The 20410-nt window shown below is 49.8% G+C and overlaps 1 protein-coding gene across 1 annotated transcript in view; it reads right to left on the minus strand.

The window, feature by feature from the left end:
• The window catches only part of LOC103610625 (BTB/POZ domain-containing protein 16-like), a gene marked incomplete at its 3' end in the record, with an annotated part of 47305 nt that extends 30922 nt beyond the window's left edge, over positions 1-16383 (minus strand). Inside the window, exons 1-6 of the mRNA XM_008594746.1 lie at positions 16357-16383; positions 9513-9691; positions 6985-7058; positions 4755-4898; positions 1427-1516; positions 215-329 (exon numbers count right to left, since the gene is read on the minus strand). Coding sequence (XP_008592968.1) covers positions 215-329; positions 1427-1516; positions 4755-4898; positions 6985-7058; positions 9513-9691; positions 16357-16383 — 629 coding nt within the window. The remainder of the gene's footprint in view (positions 1-214; positions 330-1426; positions 1517-4754; positions 4899-6984; positions 7059-9512; positions 9692-16356) is intronic.
• Between the last annotated feature and the right edge of the window lie 4027 nt (positions 16384-20410).

The raw sequence follows: 20410 nt of genomic DNA on the forward strand, positions 1-20410 counted from the left end.
GTGCTGCTGGAGAGAGGGCTCAGTTACAAGCTCGTGATGCATTAGTGCGAATTAATAGTCTTGGTTCCTTTCCAGGTTCAAAGATGTTCTTGGCCCAAAAAACCCGAGGCATCTTAGCCCAGGGAAGAGGAATGCTCCATGGAATGGGCCGGGACGGGCCCTTCTGATGTTACCCAGCGCCAGCCCTGGCCGGAGCCTGGCCGCGTGTCCTTACCTTTGGAACAGGCTGCTGAACTGGAGAACGTAGGCGGAGGCCAGCACCCCCAGCACGTCGTCCATGTTCACCTCCGCCTCGCTTATGTAGAGGCTCTTCAGGGCCGTGGCAAAGGCTGGGGAGGCAGCAGCCGAGAGAGCCCTCAGCATGGGCTCTGCACGCAGGACGCCTCCCGGGGCCCTCACTGTCCCCTGCAGCTGGGCGGGCAGAGAGGCCCTTCGAGAAAACACACCAGCTCTGCCCTGGGTGCAGACACTGCCGGGCAAGTTTCAGTCTGAGCCCTGGCCTCCCCGAGGGAGTTGAGGAGGGAACTAAAGAAAGCTGAGCTCCTGTAGAAAGGACGCTCTTTCCAGCCCAGCCTCAGGGTCTCTGCTTTGGTCACTTCAGGGGTGACACTGTCTCGGGGGTCTTGCCTAACCTGGGGCTGTGGCCTATGCAGAAGTCTGACTGCCCAAATATGTGCAGAAATTGTGTGCAGGTGCATTTTTTTCTCTGGAGACGACATAGCTTACAGCAGATTTCCCTTGGAGTCTAGGGACTTCAAAAGAGGCCAAGGACTCCTGGAAAGATCCAGGATGATTTGATAGTTCAGGGACTAGACTGCCTTGGCTAGGGGCCAGATGGATTTGGCCCATTCCAAGTCCTACATGATCCCAAATAGTGCTGCTGTGTCATCAGGGTGTCCTCTGAGGACAACTGGCTGGACCTGCTCACGTGGATTATATTGTGACCTAGCAACTTAGAAACCTGCGTCATCACGTGATGTCACACATGTTGCACTAACACAGAAGTCTGTCTGGGTGGCCGGGAAGGGATGGGGAGAGAGTCCAGGGGAGCACCCTGGGGGTGGCTTCTGCTGCGGGAAGCCCCCAGCAGGGGTCCTCGTTGGGAGGGGGAAGGTGAAGCCTGCTGGGGAGCAAGGGTGGGCCTGAGGGCTTCCAGGTGGGAGTGAGCTCGGGTGGGGGCTGACTGCTTCCTTCCCTTCTGGTGTCCTTCCCTGTCCCAATGACAAGCACCTCTGTTTAGCAGCATTCCACCTCCCCCATCTCTCCAAGTCATCCCAGCCCTCTTGCCCCTTCTTTCTTTGCACTGATCAGGCATTTTTGATAAGGAATATGCACTGCTTGTTTGTGGTTAGCATGTTTGTTTCTAAGTCTGGGAGGACCTTTTGTTCAACGGCATTCTCAGAACATGAAGACAGGTGTGCATTACCAACTTTAGTGACCACCGGGTCATTGATCTTCAAGGAAATGATCATCTTCTTCACAGGGGACCTTTCTTTGATCTTCTCTGGCAACTGAGCTGGTAAAGGAAATCAGACAATGAGGCGTGTGTCTCTGTGAGAGCCACAGTGAGGACCTCGCGCAAAGCCCCCACTGCCGTTGGCACAACCTTGATCTTGGCATGCATCACATTATATTTAGTTTGTTTAGTTGATACATTTTTACATAATTATTTATTTTGAAATAGTCAAAGACTCACAAGAACTTGCAAAAATAGTGCAGAGAGTTCTTGTGCTCCCTTACTCAGCTTTCCCCCAATGATCGTCCACAGCCACTGGGCATTGTCAAAACGGAAATTGATGCTCACAATGCATTTTAAATATTTATTATTAGAACTCTCTCTTTCTCTCTTCTCTCCACACCCTCCCCCCATTATGCTGTGGGCAATTTGGGGACAAAGAGTGGGCCTTGGTGGCTTCTGCTCTCCTAACGCCTAGGGCAGGGCAGGCTTGAGGAGGGAGCCCAGTGACCACCTGCTGAAGGACAATTTGAGACCAAAGTGTCCACCCAGTGGCTCGTGACACTTGGCCTGGAACACCTCCAGACTGGGGAGCCCTGCCACCAAATGCTTCCAGGAAGAAGGGCTAGGGGGGCCCAATTCATCGCCAGCCAACCCCATCCACTCGGAGTCACTCTCAAATGTGAGTCTCAACATGGCCCTGCCTCCGGGTCTCCAGCAGCATCCCACACCCTTGATGCATGAGCCAAAGCCCCACCAATGGCCCCATGACCCTGTGACCTCTGACTCCTTCCCCCCATTCTGTTCACCATACCCCAAACCTGCCTCCTCTTGTCCTGTTCCCCAGGACAGGGTGGACCCTCCCTCGTCAGGGGCCTGCTCACATGTCCCTCCTCAGAGAGGCCCTCGTTGATACCATACGTAAGGTGGCACCCCCTAACGGGCTTCATTCTTCCTCACAGACTAGCTTTACCACGACCTGCTGTCACCCCATGGATCTGTGGGTGGCACGGTGGATGGTTTACTGGCCATTCCTTCCCCAGACCCACCACAGTCCTGCACACACTGGTGCAAAGTACAGATCAGCTGAACTAATGGAATGAAAGGGTTCCATCTCCAGTAAGCTCAAGGTTCCAGTAATGAAAAATGACATACATTAGGCAGCAAAAAGGATGTCATGCTTTGCAACTGCACAGACTGCAGAAAAAAGAGAGAACAAAGGTCCCCTTTCCTCAGTCTCCCCTCAGTATCCTCCAGCACTTGGCTCTGTTCAGGCTGTCATTCAGCAAATATTTTATTGAGCATCTACTAAGTGCCAGGCCTTGTTCCTGGCTCAGGGTCATTTTCCCCTCTGGCGTTACCACACGGCCTCCCGTCTGCCTGCGCCAACCTACCCTTCCCCGTAACTGAGACAGCGCCCCTGAGCACCCAGCACACGGAAGGTTCCCAGGAGGTGCAGTTCGTATGAGTCTGTGTCATGCCATTGATAGTGCCTCTCATCATATTGGGTTGGCTCCTCTGTCGCCCCAGTGGTAAGTTCCTGTTACGGCACCTGGCATGAACTAAGCACTCAATGTTTGCTGAAGGAAGGAAGGAATTTTATCAGCGAGATCAGAGTGAGTGGAAGACAGAAGTTTAACATCCCTTCCAGGTTAAGTAAGACCCCCAAGTAGGATAGGAAAGGAATAATTTGGTCATTCTCTGCTGAAGTTCTCCGAAACCAAGATGGTTGGTTTGCTTTCAATAAAAGAGTGCTGTTTCCTTCCTGGGTTTCCTCCTGGAGAATAAGCAGGTCCCATTCAAGTACAGCTGGGGGAGGCCGGGCAGCTGGGAGGGTCTCCACCTCCGCAGATCCCACCGCTGCAGGGCAGGATCAGAAACCTCTGCTGCTGATTCCAGGACAGCGACACAGACATTCTCAAGAGCATAAAAGCAGTAACTGTGAGATGGGTGTGCAGACCATCATTGTGAAACATGTATGGGCACATGAAGGACTGTGACTATTCCCATTGAAAGTCTTGGAGACACGAGTCCCAGGGTCTGATTAGTTCATGGTGCTTGAGAGAGACCCTGGCAAGTCATGACAGTCCAGGGGATTGAGGTTTTATTTCCGCACCTTCACTGACATCACCGAACCAGGCCAGCACCTAGCAGAGGGGCTTGGATCATAGTTGCTTGTCTTAGCAGGGCCAAACCTCTTCTTTTTAGTGAAACCATTCTGGACATGTTAATGACCATGACATTAATAACATCCCTTGCTCCTTCCCAAATCTCTTGCTCTCCAATGTGCTCACAGCCTGGGTCACCAGAGCCTTTCATGGTGGCCTGGGGAATGCTCTGTCCTGGACACAGGGGAGATGAAAGAGCCCAGTCCTGCTCTTGGAGACACTGCGATGGGCGCCTAGGAAGAGCTAGCACCAAGGCCTTTCCGATTCTGTGAAAAAGCTGCAGCTGGTCTCACTGCCAGCTCAGCCGGGGAGGGGCTGAGTCAGAGGCATTGGGGCCAGGCAGACTCTGCAGGCAGCAGGGCTCTCTCCCCAGGCTCAGGGAGGGGTGGCGACAGGGACTCCAACTGTCTGTCTGGCTCCAGAATAACAGGGCTTTGCTGCCATGTCCTGGAAATGCAAACCCATCCTGACCGGCAGACTGTCTGGCTTTGCGGGTCTTGAATTTTCCACAGCACCTGCTCATGAGTCAGCGCGAGGTGATGTCGATCCCGTTGCCCAAAGAAATTGGCAATGTGATCAGAGAAGACTTATAGAACAGGTGAGAGGAGGCTGGGGATGGTTAAGATGAAAAAGGAGAAAGAAAGAGTGACCTAAATTCTTTTTGGAATGAGATGGAGTTGGAAAGAAAAGACAGTAAAACAGACATACGCATGTAAACCTCTAATGAGCACAAACAAGCCACAGATATCAGAACTGTGCCTTCCTTCCAGAAAACTCTTCAGAAGATTCAACGCAGACCGTTTTCTCTTCTCAGAGGAGCAGGCAGAGTCTCTGGGTGTTAGCTGGCCAGACAAGACTTGGGTTATTACAAGGATAACAACTGACATCTACTGAGGGCGCACATGAGCCAGACCTTATTCTAGAACCTCCCATCTATTACCTCCTCTAGTCTTCAAAGCCTCATAAGAACTCCGCCCCCACCTTACTGAGAAAACAGAGCTTAAGTCATGTGATGAGGTCACACCCTGGAGCCAGAGTCCCCCTGGTCTCAAAATAACCAAGTGCCAAGCTGGGGTCTCTCAAACCAGAGGGCCCTGGGGCTGCAGCGCCAGGTGCTGGTGAGCAAGTACCTCGCAGAGGCTTCTCCAGTTCCCTCGGGGGGCTTGTGGTACCCCGTGTCAGGGCCGCCAAGTACAGCTTGGTCAAGGTCTTGGACTGAAAAAGCTGGGGCTGATGGAGTTCCCACCTGTGGCCCAGGCATTCGAGAATCACATCTGAGGAGAGAAGATAACACCGAACAAATGATTCGACAACATCCCTACCCAAAGAAGCACCAACTTCTCCCTCATCCTCCTCCATTCAATCAGCTATTCCAGAGTGAAACAGTGGGGTGGAGGCCTCGGGAGCTCACTGTAAGCAGTCCTACAGGGTCCACAGGAAGCCACAAACATCCAACAGACATACTGACGAACAGCTGTGGGACGTCAGAGGCACGTGCACCACCCTCCGACTTGGGAATTGGAAAAGGTTTTGCAGAGCTGATGCTAGCTGGGACACTTTTGGGGGCAGCTCATCTTTCCTTCCCTTGTTACAGAGTTTCTCAGCCTCAGCACTGTTGATGTTTTGGGCCAGATAATTCTCGGTGGTGGGGGCTGTCCTGTGCGTTGTGAATGCTCAGCAATCTCTGGCCTCTGCCTACTGGATGCCAGTAGCACTCTCCTCCCCAGTCACAATGACCAAAAATGTCTCCAGACATTGCTAAATGTCCCCTGTGGAGCTAAATCACTGCCTGGTTCCCTGGTGAGAACGACTGGGCTATTAGCACCCAATTACTACCCACCTGGGAGGCCACAGCAAGGTGCACACAGTAAAAGACTCATCAGAGAGCAGGATTCTCATGAGCCTCGCTTTCCTCCAGGGAATGGGGACCACCAAAGAGCCAACGGCAATGTGAAGACTCTTTGCAAATTGTGGAAGGCTTAATGCCGGGGAGTCTAACCTATGGGCAGCATAGACGATTAAAATGAGAAGAGGCTGTGATAGGAGGGCAGGTGGAGAATGCAAGGATATAGTCTGGGAGTGGCACGAGAGGCTGTGGGTGAGGGCTCTGCATGGCTCAACTCCTGCGCTTCTGCAAGGCTGGGAGAACAGGGGTGGACGGGGCAATCCCCCAGACCCTAAATCTCTGTGCCAGACAGGACCTGGAAGGCCACTAGCCCCATCTTCTTACTTCTTGGCTTTGCCATTATTTTGACTGCATGACCTTGGGTACCTGTTTCCTCTTCCTTATTGGTTTTTTTTTTTTTTTTTCCTTTTTTTGTCTTTTTTCAGGACCGGCAACAGATCGCAACCCTCAGTGTCGCGCCTGTACCGGACCGGGACCGGCAACGGGATCGCAACCCTCGGTGTTGCCCCCGCACCTCACTCAGCCAGTGAGCGGCTGGTCTGTATGTGGGATCCGAACCCTCGGCAGGAGCGCCGGCACGCTTCCCAAGCGGCGCACTGTAGCAGTGCACCACCGGGCCGGCCCTTCCTTATTGTTATTCACCAGCTTTATGGTATCGTTTGGTGCTGGGGTTCAGAACCTGAGTTTACATCTCAAATCTTGGATTGCCTCAGGTGGTCTGGTTATGCTAGGTTAGAAAAAAAATCCCACCCCATTAGGGTGATTGTCAGCAGGAGCAGAATTGTGCACAAGGCATGTTCTCTTGACAGACGCTGATTGCCACTTTCAGGATGGCCAGTGCATCACTGGTCAATCCCAGAACACTTTCTCCCCAGCCAGGAGGTGGCCTCAGACTGCTTCACTGGGTCAATCAGAGTTGACAGGTGAGAAGAAATCTATTAGCCTCCCCTTGGAAAGAAGCTGGCTCCAATCTCAGGCAGCCATACCGTGGGGTGTGGTTTATTCAAAAAAACCTCCTTTAAGGAGCTGATCTATCCAGGCTCCTCACTGAGGCTCAGTGAGCCTTTTTCTAGCTGGGCAGACCTACTCTGATTCTTGATACTACCTCACTAAAGTCCTCTCATACAAGTGCAGACGTGAATATCTGTTATCACTGGCTAGAGCCCAAAGAGACAAAGACTTCCAGTCCAAAGGCTATTTGTTGACATCAGCACATCTGTCTTTACTGTGGCCATTAGCATACGAAAATGTGGTTGCCAAGCTTGGTTTATTCATTGTGCATTTGACAAATATTTACGGGACACCTATTGTATGTTGGACATTGTACAGTGGGAAAGAATTGCAATTTGTAGACTAGTGACCTAGCATATGGGCTGGTTTCCTTCCATAAAGACCACAAGATGCCCCTGAAGTTAACAACATTCTGATTTAATCCATGGGTGACAAAAACTCACCTGCCTCCCCACTTTGGATGGCCCCATTCTTCAAATTCTCAGAGAAAAATTTCTGAAGTTGTGGAATGCATAACCTCAAGGAAAATTACAAACAAAAAATCCAGGAGTTAATACTGACATTTTTCTCCAACGTGACATGGATCTTTCTGGCATAAGCATCCCTAAAGCAATCAACCTTATCACATCTTGCCCTTTGGGAGTTTCCATGAGTTATTATTTGTCTGCTGATTTGATAAACTATAGGCTGTGTGATGGCTGGCTCAAAATGTGGATTCCTGCTTCCAGTTTGTGGGCAGGACTTACCCCGGAGGTATTTGAGGTACGCTTCACTGCCTAAATGAAACCTCCTCTGTTGAGTGTCTAAAATAATGGCATGTAGTAGGTGCTCAATAAACATCTGCTGGAGAAAAAAATAGAGGGTTCTGCTTATTTCTGGGATGTTAACTCAGCAACAATTTTGTTTAGAGGTCATTCAGTCCCCAGTCTCAGCATGTTCAGAAACTAAACTCAGAATCTATCCTGAACCCTACCCTGCTCCTCGGCCTGGAGGTTTCTGTTTCTTGAAACGGCAGCGCCAGCACAAGCCAGAATACTGAGCACTGTCACATCTCATCACTTGCCTAGATCTGGAGAAATATCTTTTGAATTTGTGCATGTCTCTTTGCCCTTATTGCCATGACCTTTGCCCAAGCCACCATCATCTCCCCCTCGTCACTGTCTACACCTCCCAGATCCCAGCCCTGCTCCCCTGGGGTGCACGCCCCACAGGAAGCACAAAGCTGCTCTTGCCTCTCTCGCTGAGAGTCTCCAGTGTCTCCCCAGTGCTCCTGGGGGAAACCCACACTCCTCAGCTCTTGCTCATCTCTGCAGCCTCGTCCCTCAGTGCTCCCCACTCCAGGCCCTGTTACCAGCTCCTGCTTCTGTCCTCCCAGAGGCATTGGCCCTTCTGCCTGAACGTTCTCCCCCTCACCTTTCCCTTGCCAAGCTCCTACTCATCCTTCAGGATAAGGTTAGTCGTTGCTTTCTGTGGGGAGGCTGGGCTGGCAGCCCTCCCCCTAATCATCCTGGGATTACCCCCATTAAAACTTCTGCAGTTTCTTGTGGCTGCCTGTTTACTCATGTGTCCTCTGCATGACAGATAATGGTGTTTGATTACTGCTGTGACCCTAGCACGAGCCATTGTGCAGGTGCTTAGTAAATATTTGCTGAATGAACGAATGACAACGTAGATAGGATACTTGTCCATAAACATTATGTACTCATCATGCTGAGCAGGGAAATGAAACAAAATTTGAGTCATATCTTCACAGCCTGAAGACAGTCATCTCAAGAAAGCCAACCAGCCAAGGGACTCTTGATGACCACATCTGGTCTGTGTAATGCACTGTCAAATTGGCCACACTGTTTCCATGATGCATGAGACCTCATGGGCCAGGATGCCTGGGGGCAGCTTTGAGTGGGAGCCTGTTCCAGGATAACATTGACTACGTGCTGCCCTTTCCAGGGAACAGGATGATGACTAGTGACTCAGCCGCAGGAGGTGGTGGGAGCTTGAGTTGTTTACCCAACAGGAGCAGGGGACCTGACCCAAGCCACCCTCAATCCCCTTGGTGGCTTGGGTGACATGTCTGGAAAGAGCTGGCCAGGGTCAAGAGTTCAGACTGATCTCAAAGTGGAGAACAGACTTTGGAAAATATGGAGCAATGCCCATGAGCTCAACCATGCTCACAACATCTGTCATCAGCAGAGCCAGGAGGTGCCGAATTACAGAAGTAACCACACTGCCATCTCCTGTGTACGATGGCTGCTTGTCAAGATACACCATGTATCATGCAGGCTCTGCAGACCCCAAGGGCTGGGGTTCATTTTAGGATCATTGGAAAAGCTAATGGAATAAATGGCATCTGTGAGCTGTCCTCTTCACTGTTTGGGACCAAATGGCTTGAGATGAAGTGACAGGCGGGGATGTTGGGAATGTGCCTCTATTCCCAGGCCCAGCTCCAGCGCCTGCTTTTCCAGCCTGGCCCTGGCACTAAGGCATTGGGCAATGGCACAGGGTTGGTTAGTGGGTCAAGGGAGGAAAGACTGGGCTACCTGCTCAGCAAACATCGGGCAAGCAGCTCTTCTGTGCCAGATGCTGCCCCAGGGGTACGCCCAGGCAGATTTGACTGTGAGCTCTCAAGACAGATGCTGCCAGCCCAGGGAGGGCAGAAACATCAAGCCAGGTCCAAAGCTCAGGGAAATGAAGTGTACCTTCTGCAACAGGGTACAGCTCTGTGTCTCCAGGAGGAGCAAGAAAGAGCTCGTGACACAGGGAAGTGATGGTCTAGCCTGCTGCTCAGAATACCACGGGATTGAGGCAGGGTGGGGAGGTCAATTGGTTGGGTGAAAATGGACATTTGTGAGAAATGTCCAAACACAAAGCCAGAGGAAACTTTCCTTGCAGAAGTGACCGTGACAGCCTCCTTCCCTTCCAGGAATGCAGTCCACACTGAAGGACCCTGCATCAGGCCTTTGATTCTCCCTACCTGTCTGGGTTCTCCAGAGCTTTGTCGAAGTCTATGCTCAGAGCTTTGCACATCTGGGAAAGTGCCAGCAGGTCCCCAGAGAAAGGCTCTTTGGGAAAACGCCACCGGTTGGTTGAGCCAACTATCCGGCGCTCCAGCCGAGCTTTGTGCTGCTTGGTAATCAAAGAAAGAAAGAAAATCTTTTTGAACCTCACATAAATGTCAGATTTTCCAAATTGTACAGCAGAAAGAAAATCAAGAACAATTTTAAAATATTGTTTAATTTCCAAATGCGGCCAAGATTTCTCATGGGGCATCTTCTCAAGGCAAAGATGCAGTGTTCTGTAGACTGAGGATCTCAAGCTACAAAGTAATTTGGAATTTAAGATCTAAGACACGTGGTGCCAGAGGCAAAAGGTCAGAGAGAAAGACCATTTCTTTGCAGGTAGCTCTGAAGAATGCACCAGCAGTGATAGTGTTGTGCTTCAAGGAGTGTTGTTTGAGTACTTACCTAACGTGTCCTTTGGAGAGAGATTAAACTGAGAAGATGTCAGGTAGGGAATTTTTTATTGCAGTAAAATACCCAAAACATAAAATTCACCACTTTATCCATTTTACAGTGTACAATTTAATGACATTTAGTATATTTATGATGTTATGCAACCATCACCGTTATCTAGTTCCAGAGCTTTTTCATCATCCCCCAAAGAAACCCCATAACTATTAAGCTCTCACTCCCCAGCCCCTGCCCTGGCCCCTGGCAACCACTAATCTTCTTTCTGACTGTGGATTCGCCTATTCTGGACATTGTGTATGAGGAGAATCACACAACATGCAGCCTTCGTGCCTGGCTTCTTTCACTTAGCATGATGTTTTCGAGGTTGCCCCTTGTATCAGTACTTCATTCTTCATTCCTTTCTATGGCTGAATAATATTCCATTGTGTGGACAGACCACATTTTGTTTATCCATTCATCAGGTGATGGACACTTGGGGTGTTTCTACCTTTTGGCTATTGTGAATAGTGCTACTATTCACAATAAGGAATATTCACATACAAGTTTTTGTTTGAACACCTGTCTTCCAGTTCTTTGGGTTATATACTTAGGAGTGGAACTGCCGGGTCATTGGGCAAGAACTTAGAAATTTTCTTGAGGCCCTGGGGGGATCACAACAATTCCCTTGAGGGAGCAGGAGAGTGCCCAGGATGGATGTAAACCTCAGACCGATGACTCAGAGAAACCTAGCAAGGAAACAAGCACCATGTGTGACCCATCAGAATGGATGTGATTGATCCTAAGCCCTAAAAAAGTGGTGGAAAGACCGTGGGCCATGGAATGGAAGATCTGAGTTCAAATCTTCTTATTGCCACTTACTAGTTATGCCACCTTGGGCAAGTCACTTATTCATTTGAGGCTCTCAGTCCTCATATGTGAAATAGGAAAGATGACAATGGTGATGATGATGATGGTGGTGGTGGTGGTGATGATGATGGTTATAGTGGTGGTGATGATGGTGATGGTGATGATGGTCATGGTGGTGGTGGTGGTGATGGTGATGATGGTCATGATGGTGGTGGTGGTGATGATGATGGTTATAGTGGTGGTGATGACGGTGATGGTGATGATGGTCATGGTGGTGGTGATGGTGATGATGGTCATGGTGGTGGTGGTGGTGATGGTGATGGTGATGATGGTTATGGTGGTGGTGGTGATGATGGTTATAGTGGTGGTGGTGATGGTGATGATGGTCATGGTGGTGGTGATGGTGATGGTGATGATGGTTATGGTGGTGGTGGTGGTGGTGATGATGGTGGTGGTGGTGGTGATGGTGATGGTGATGATGGTTATGGTGGTGGTGGTGATGATGGTTATAGTGGTGGTGGTGATGGTGATGATGGTCATGGTGATGGTGATGGTGATGATGGTTATGGTGGTGATGGTGATGATGGTCATGGTGGTGGTGATGGTGATGGTGATGGTGATGATGGTTATGGTGGTGGTGGTGATGATGGTTATGGTGGTGGTGGTGGTGGTGATGATGGTCATGGTGGTGGTGATGGTGATGGTGATGATGGTTATGGTGGTGGTGGTGATGATGGTTATGGTGGTGGTGGTGGTGGTGATGATGGTCATGGTGGTGGTGATGGTGATGGTGATGATGGTTATGGTGGTGGTGGTGATGATGGTTATAGTGGTGGTGGTGATGGTGATGATGGTCATGGTGGTGGTGGTGGTGATGGTGATGATGGTTATAGTGGTGGTGATGACAGTGATAGTGATGATGGCTATGGTGGTGGTGGGGATGATGGTGATGGTGGTGACAGTGATGATGGTGGTGACAGTGATGGTGGTGGTGGTGATAGTGAGGTGTTGATGGTGATGGTGGTGACAGTGATGGTGGTGATGGTATCACCTTGCTTACAGAGTTGTTAAAAGGATAAAATAAAATAAATTTTGGGAAATATGCCTTAGGGTAGTACCTGGAATATGGTGGATGATTGAAAACTACGGAATCTGAGTTTAGGTGCCATCCTACTGTAGTGTGAGATGTGAACAGGGGTCAGCTCTGTTTTCTGGACGGTGCCGCCTGGACACGCTCTTTCCAACAGAGTTGGCCAATAAGACTTAAGGTCCTCGGTGGTGCAGAACCCAGCCCCTGCTGGAAACTTGGTGATATGACTCTAACCAAGGCTTCTCCTTTCCAGCACCTGCTTTCTTGTGAAGCTGATCTACTCACCGGATTCAACATTTTCATGGATGATCATGGAGTTTACACAGGGGGTAAAAGATAAGCACCTGGAAGACAAAAGAGCTAAAGTTGAAATTGTCAATAAATTTCCACAGTATCTCTCCAAAATATTACAGAGGAGATTGGCCTAAACAATCTATATTTTACCATAAATATAATAATGAGTAAGCCTCAGATGTGGGTTATCTATCAAATCAAGAGAGTGTCTACTTTTTAAAAAGCACATTAGTGGACAATTCTCTGCTCTTGTGCTGGAAAAATGGCTCCGATAAAGCAAAATAGGAAATAACCCATGATTATTCACCCTTTGCTAAGATGATAAAAATCAAAAGATGGCTATAAATAGACTGATCCTGTATCATTCAGACCAGGAGACTGGACAACAGGTGTAGACCAGGGCTTTCCTAGATCCCAGTGGAGCTACGGTCACCTTAGCTTAGAGGGCCACGAAAGAAGATGAGTGGAAGGATTTTTCAGCTGTCTCTGAATGTTATTAGGGCAGTGTGGTTGCAAGCAACAGAAACCAATCTGATTAACGGTATGCCGAAAAATACGATGGGGGTGGGGGGAGGTTGGGATTGATTGGAAGGATGATGGGGGGAGGAGGATGCTCACAGAAGACCGAAGCGGTCCCTCTGGGGAGGAACAGGAAGCAGCTGCAGGGATCTGGGTGACAAGCAACAGTGGTTATCTTTGTCAGATGCTGCCTCTGGGATGAACTAGCTCCCCCACATTCAGGCTTTGTGTGGTTCTGCTCACTCCAAATTCTCAGCAAGAGGGCCCGACTGGCCAGGCATAGGTGAGGGACCCACCCTCTGCCCTCAGGAGGGCAAGCACCTTGATTAACTCTCCCAACAAGACTGTGTGCAATGGGCTGGGTGGCTGCCCAGAGCAACCTCGGGGAGGAAAAAGGGAGGCGGGCGAGCAGGTGAAGCCAGGAGACCTCCACGGCATGTGTTGACCAAGAACCTCAGCCATCTCTGTGCTTTCCCCAGATAGCACCTCACCGGCGTGATAGCCCTGGCAGTGGGAAGTGGTTCATTCATTCATTCTTATTTTCAACAAGTATTTTCTGTGCAGCTGCCCTACGCAAAAGTGTTAGTTGTTCTAGGATGCAGCAGTGAGCAAAACAGACATGATTCCTGCCTACAGGGTTTCCATTCTTCCAGGCTTCTCTTTTCCTTTTTATTACGTTAGATTGTTTACATTGCAAATGTAATATATGCTCATTGTAACAAGTGAACCAATGCAAAGACAGGTTTAAAAAATTAACAATAAAAAATTAAAACCTCTATTTAAAAAATCACAATAGCTACATAATATTTCATACTGTGGCTCCATCGTTATTTATTAGACTATTCCCCTCTTTCTATCATTCAGGATGCTTCCTGAGTTTTAGTCCCACAAACAACGGGAGAAATAAACACGCAGACACACACACACATTACCGGGGCCGTTTGTATGGATGTCTGTGTATATATCTATACCTGTTACCAATACCTGTATCTAAATGCATGTATATATCTTTGTGCTTTATTGCTTTTATTTCTACAAAATAGATTTTTCAGAGTGGGATTGTGATGTCAGAGGTACGACTCTAAGTGAACTAGAAATGCTAGCTCACTCGCCCCGGAGTGGCAGCGTGTGCTTTCCCAGCACCCATTTACGCGTGCTTTCCGCACACCGTCTCCTGTACTAGGTATTATCACTATGTTTATTTTTGCCAATCTGGTGAGTGACAGAGGGTTTCAGACTATTATTTTAATTTGAACTTCCCTGGCCACCAGTAAGGTGAAGTGTTCTTTTACATATTTATTGGCCTTTAAATGTTCCTTTTCTGCAAATTACCTAATCATAGGCTTTCATTTTTCCCCTGGGCTGCCGTAGCTTCCTTCGCATTTCCTGGGAGCTCTCTATGTACTGGGGACACCAGCTTCATGTCTGCCATACGTGCGGCACACATTTTCCCCAGAGTGTCATTTGTCTTTTGACCTTGCTTAGATTATACAAATTGTTTAATTAGGTGTAGCAAATATGTCAAATGTGTGTGTGTGTATGTGTGTGTGTTTAACTTGTACTAGGGTATTTCAAATAGTTCATGGGAAGATAGGATTAAAAGATAATACAAATCTTTCCATAAATCTGTTGAAGCACCCTCATATACCAGCTCAGTCTATTTTCCTTTATGTCTGCACAAGGAAGTGCCCCTACCCCCAGGTCACACATACATGCTTCTCTGATCCCTTTTTCACGCAAGAATCAGAATGACCAACTCCCTAGCTTAAAACCCTCCACCAGCTCCCCACTGTCCTTGATATAAACGCTGGAGTCCCCAACGTGACCTAGAGGAATCTGAGAGGAGAGAAGGGTGTTGGGTTTAGAGCAGGCTTGGTCAGCACAGAAGAACCCACACCCGGGCAGGACTCTCCATGCGCACTGGGGCACCTCAGCGGTCTGGAGATGGATTGGTTCTGTTTTCATACTGCCAGGCAGCATAGCCCTGAGTGGGCACTGAGAGTCAGTCCCTAAGTCCCTCTGCGTGGACAGGAGCTGCCTGTGATGGTCTCCTGGCTCCCAGACCCCTGCTGCTTCCCAGCCAGGGAAGCCCCTTCCTGCCAAGTTGATCAGATGGAGCCACATCCGACAGCACCTGTCACTGGGACACCTTCTCTGTCGCTAAAGTGGATGGACAGTACCAGCCCTACTTACACTTCTGAAGCCCTTCCGCCACCACGGCTGTTACAGGGGCAGCTTGTCCCGAGGAGGAGCTCGCAGCACCCCCGTCTCTGAACTGCGGGAGATCTGGGGGCAGGTCACCGAGTCCTGGAAGCTCTCATGACACCTGGGGCTCGCCCGTCTCTTCACATGGGCCGAGGTGCTTCAGCGGGCGGGGGGGGGGGGCTTGCCTTTGGTCTCCTTGGGCCCTGGTGGCCTCCATGGCAACGGCGGGTTCCGAGCACTTCCTGCTCCAGGGCTGGTGACAGCACAGGCTGGGGTGGCGTGCCAGCTCTCGCTGGAGCATGTGGCGCCTCAGAGACCACCGGGAGTGCTGCAGTGCCCCCAGCCTTCCCGCTTCCCCATAGCACCATGTCCCCTCGCAGCACCTGGGTGGCCCAGAGGCGTCTCTAAAAGGGCCTGGGTGAGAATCAACCCCACAGCCTCGGGCCTCATCTGTAACATGAGATGAGACTGGAAGGTTCTCAGACCCTTCCCCGCTCTGGCATTCTGCGGTGCTCTATTTCTAGCTTTTTATATGCAGAAACATTTTGACAAAAATGTTCAAGAAAAATAGTGTTTCACCTTATTAAAAGCTATGCCTAATGAGTTAGTTTGTTGATAGATGATTTTCATCTGCTCTCTCTGGGAACTAAGAACTGCCTAAAAGTCGAGGACAAGACCAGGAGCCCTCCTGCCTGGGTCCAGAGTGGAACCTGGCAGCGTCCTCAGCGAAGGGGTCTGCAAAACCTATGCCCCGCACTAGGGGGTGGGGAGGTGGGGGCCGCATCACTCACACCTACTGGAAACCTCAGTCTATTGAAAGCCTGGACCACCACCCCAAGGCTCAAAGAAATCTCTCCTTTCAGTAACAGCAACCTGAAGTCAGTGCAGCTGTGAGGCCTGGGGGAGGCCCCCACGGGGATCTCCACCTGCAGCCTCTCCTGAGTCAGTAAATTATTTCCAGCAGCTGCCGCAGTCTCTCATGCTTGAAAAACAAAGTTTTCGTTGTTGGATTTTTTTTTTCTTTTACAAATGCAACACATGTATAGACACAAATTCAGAGGCGAAAAAAATTTTGATAATAAAAGTAACTTGAATTCCACAACCAAAGTTAACTATCATTAATAGTAGCTCAATATTTTGTATATATATTTTTTGATTCAGTCCTACTCTTCATACTTTTTTTAACCCGAGCTGTTCACTTAATATGTCATAGATGTTTCCTCCACATTCTTGAGCGTGGTTGTTCATGGTGACACCGTGTCCCTTGGGGCAGAGGCAGGTTGTGCGTAGTGTAACCAGCCGTCTGGGCAGGCCCACGGGGCAGGCTGCTCTCCTGTCTAGGGGAACAGCAGCGGGCTCACGTGGACACCCATACCCAGTGCACACACGCTCACCTTGTGCCTTTGCTCGTCCCTGACCATCATGTCGTTCTTCACTCCCCCTTGAGCCTGGTCCCCTGCGTCCCTCCTAGCTCAGTGCCAAGCACATGTTGTGGGGTGGGGTGGGGGTGGCGTGTTCAGCAGAAGTCTGTGCAAATGGAGAGGTTTGCTCTCTCAACACTGCTCCTTCCCCTCCACCCCAAACGTTTCCCAGCTAACCGTCCTTGGAACATAGGGCCCCGTGTAAGATTTCAATGCAAACGTTTGAAATACATTACCCTGGACCATCTGGACAGCCCTGCTGCTCCATTATGGGCCAACCCAGGGATGCCCTCCTGGTACCACTGGTGGGGCACAGCAGAGCCGGCCTGTGGGCTCCCTCTAGTGGCCACACTGGGAAACGTCCCAGGGTGCCACTAGGCAAAACCACTGGCCTTGGCTGGGCCCATCACCTTCTGAAGGGTCCAAGCTCACGCATCCAGGGCCTTCAGACCACCCCCAGCACATACCCACACATACATACCATACATACCCACAGAGTTCTTGGGAGCTGAGCTATTAGCCAAAATCAAAGGCAGCAAATACAAATAAATGGAAATAGCCCCTAGCATCTTTCCCCGAAAGCGCTCTCCTGGTAGTGCCCCGTGTGCTGGGGATGTACAGTAACCCAGCTGCCTGGGCCCACACGTGCAGCAGCCCAACAAGCCAGAAACCCCAAGCGCAAAGGCTTCCAGTGAACAAGACACCAATCCTCATTAAGCACTTCTACCAGCTAGAACCACCTTGTACCAAAACTTCCTGTGTCACAGTTACAGAGGGATTACAGTGGGATGTCCTTCCTCTTCTTGAACACTCTGGGGTGTGGGGAGCTCACTACCTTCCCAGAGAGCCCATTTCAGCCCACTCCATCCAGTCACCCATGTGGAGAGGGGGTGGGGTACACTGGAAACTGGAAAGAACACCCAATTCTGACCCTCATTCTGGACTGACTAGCTATGTGACCTTGGACACGTCCTTAATCTTCCTTGGTGGATAGAGTAGACCCAGAGCCCCAGGAGCCTGGCAGTCTGGAGAGCCTGTTCCTCAGAGCCTAGGTGCTGGCTCTAAGAAACCTGACCTAAAAGAATCAGGAACCAAGACACTGTGCTCAGTGGGAGGCCCAGGGTGGTTCCAAATCAGGATCACCTGGCTCCCAGTGTGTGCGGGGCTCTCTGTGCACCGAGAGTCCAGGCTGCTGCTGGGGGTGCTGCCCCCACAAGCCAGAAGACAGGCAGGGGCTTCCATAAAGGGCAAGCAAAAGTCGGTCCCACCCTTGAATTGAGTCCCACGTGGCAAGGGGGTCATCTCAGAGATAAAAAAGGAGAACTAGATTGGGTCAGACATTGGCCATGAGCTTGCTGTGTAACCTCAGGGAAGTCACTGGCTCTCAGTTTCAATGTTCTCATTTGCAAAATGAAGTTTGGAGAAAACAACTCCTTAGCTCCATCCACGTTTGATCCTCTCATTCCAAGATGCCCAGGAGGGTGGCGATGTCCACGGTGCAGGTCCAGGGCTTGCTTCATTCACTCATTTAAACAATGTTTGAGTGTCAAGGCTGTGTGAGGTGTTGGGGGTCAAGTTGGAGCAAGATGAAGGCTGAACACCACCTGTAATGTTATCGACTTAAAAATATTTTTTAAGAATAAGATTACATTTTGACATACACTTTTAAGTTATTTGTGAGCTGCCCTTTAAAATCACCTTTTGTGCCCAGGCTCCTCACTTCTGGAGTTTCACCTCTGTCCTGCAAGGCTCACAGTGTGCAGCGTGACGGACAAGTCAACAGTCAAACACAGAGAGCTGCAGGGACCCACAGCAGTGGCAGCTGACTGTATTAACGTGTCTTTTTATTCTGACGCTTTGACATTTTAAGGCCCTGCTGACTCTGGAGGGACTGCGGCTCCCAGGGCTGGCCAATTCTTAAATGGTGAAAGACTCACCTAAAAACGAGCCTTTCATATGCAAACCAATTAATCCAGAGCCCAGACCCCAACCACCTCCCTTATGGGCTCTCACACTGAGGGCCACCACCCACCTGCCCTAATCACCCCAGTACCAGGTACTACTAGACGACAAGGCAGAACCTATGCCCCCAGAGCCCAGTGCAATCATTCAAACCAGCCAGTCCTAAGCCTGCTTACCTGCCTCACCTGTCCTTTCCCATGCAATGCACGATAAAGACTTTCCTTCTCCACGTTTCCCCCGACTTCCTCTGCCTTCTGACTGACACTGGTGCTTCCCGTGTGCCCCACCTTCCCGGTGTTGTACCCCCTCCTCCTGGGAACTGTAACAAATTATCTTTTCAATGACAATCACCTCCTTATCTGTTGGCATCACGATACCTGGATAATAATAAAACCTACATTTTAAAATACTGACCCAGGCTCAAGGGTTCAAGGAGGGCTCCCTGGAGGAAGTGACATCAAAGATGAGCCCCGAGGGAGTAGGAGTGAGATGAGAGAGAAGGTGACAGGGGCAGTGGTGAGTGTCCCAGGCAGAGAGGACAGCACGTGCTAGGCTAGACTGCAGCAGTCAGTGTGGAGGTTCCTCAAAAAATCAAAAATCGAACTACCACGTGATCCAACAATCCCACTTCTGGGTATATATCAAAAAGAATTGAAAATGATCTTGAAGAGATATTTCCACTCCCGGGTTTATTTTAGCATTCTTCGCAATAGCCAAGAGGTGGAAGCAAACTAAATGTCCACTGATGAATGAATGGATCAAGAAAATACGTTATATAAATACAACGGAATACTATTCAGCTTAAAAAAGAATATCCTCACACGCAACAACACAGATAAACCAAGTTCATTCTGTGAAGCAAAATCAATCTAGTCACAAAAAGACAATGCGTGATTCCACTTACATGAGGATCTGAGGTAGTCACTCTCAGATACAGGGACATGGTGGCTGCCAGGCGCCTGGGGAAGGGGACAAGGGGCATAGTTGTTTAATGGATACAGAGTTTCAGTTTTACAAGATATAGAAGTTCTAGAGATTCGCTACACAACAATATGCACATATTTAATTCTGTACTGTGCACTTAAAAATTGTTAAGATGCTAAATTGTGGGGGGTTTTTACTGTAATAATAAGAGTACAACAATGTTAAAAGAAACATATTGTTAAATAAATGTTGGAGTTCACACTTCAAAACAAAAACATAAAAAGAAATGAAAGAAAAAGAAACAGGGAAGGAAGGGAAAAAAAAGAGGAAGAAAGAAGAGAGAAAGAAGGAAAGAAAGACAGACAGGCAGATGGACAAGAAAGAAAGACAAGACAAGAAAGAAAGAAACCAGCCCCAGCATCCTGCCAGGGCAAGGATTAAGAGAAAGGAGCAATTCCCGGTGGCCCCAGCAGTTCTCACCACCCCTGCCACCTCCGTGGCCTGTCCCATGCAGGGCACCGATGGCTTCTCTCTCCCGGAGTCAGCTGCCTGGGATGGGAAGGGTCCACAGGGTGCTCCCTGGCATGGTCTTGGGCCCCTCAGATCTCACACCCAAGGAGCTGAGCCCCAAACTTGAATGGAAAAAAAAATCCTCCAGGAGCCCCAGCTCGGCAGTCACCAGTGACCACCCCCATCCTGTCCATCTCCCTCCCCCGCCCCCACTCTCTGACCTCACAAGGTAAAGCCACCTTTAACTTGAGAGCCCCGAGGAAATGCTGAGCTGGAAAAAAGTTAGAAGCTCAAGATTTCAACTTCATCAAACTGAAGTTCCTAAGGACGCTGAGAATGCAAAGCCACCAGGGGAGCTACGGACGGGCCAGGTGCCACTTCTCATGCTCCACTCACACAGCAAAGCAGTCGATGTAGGTGGTCCTCAGCCACCACCCATGGGTGACAACGTGAGAGCATGTGTGGCACGGAGTAAAGTAAGTGTAGGAGAAAAAGCGGCTGATCTCAAGCCATGTGGACTTGAGATCACGACAGCACATGGGTAAGTAGAGACCCACAACCTTGGGCCCAGAGAGGGTAAGTGACCTGCCGCGATCACACAGCTGGGAGGTGGCAGAGCTGAGATCCTACA

The sequence above is a fragment of the Galeopterus variegatus genome, unplaced genomic scaffold (assembly GCF_000696425.1).
Source record: "Galeopterus variegatus unplaced genomic scaffold, G_variegatus-3.0.2 Scaffold11438, whole genome shotgun sequence".
In the NCBI taxonomy this organism is placed as follows: Eukaryota; Metazoa; Chordata; class Mammalia; order Dermoptera; family Cynocephalidae; genus Galeopterus; species Galeopterus variegatus.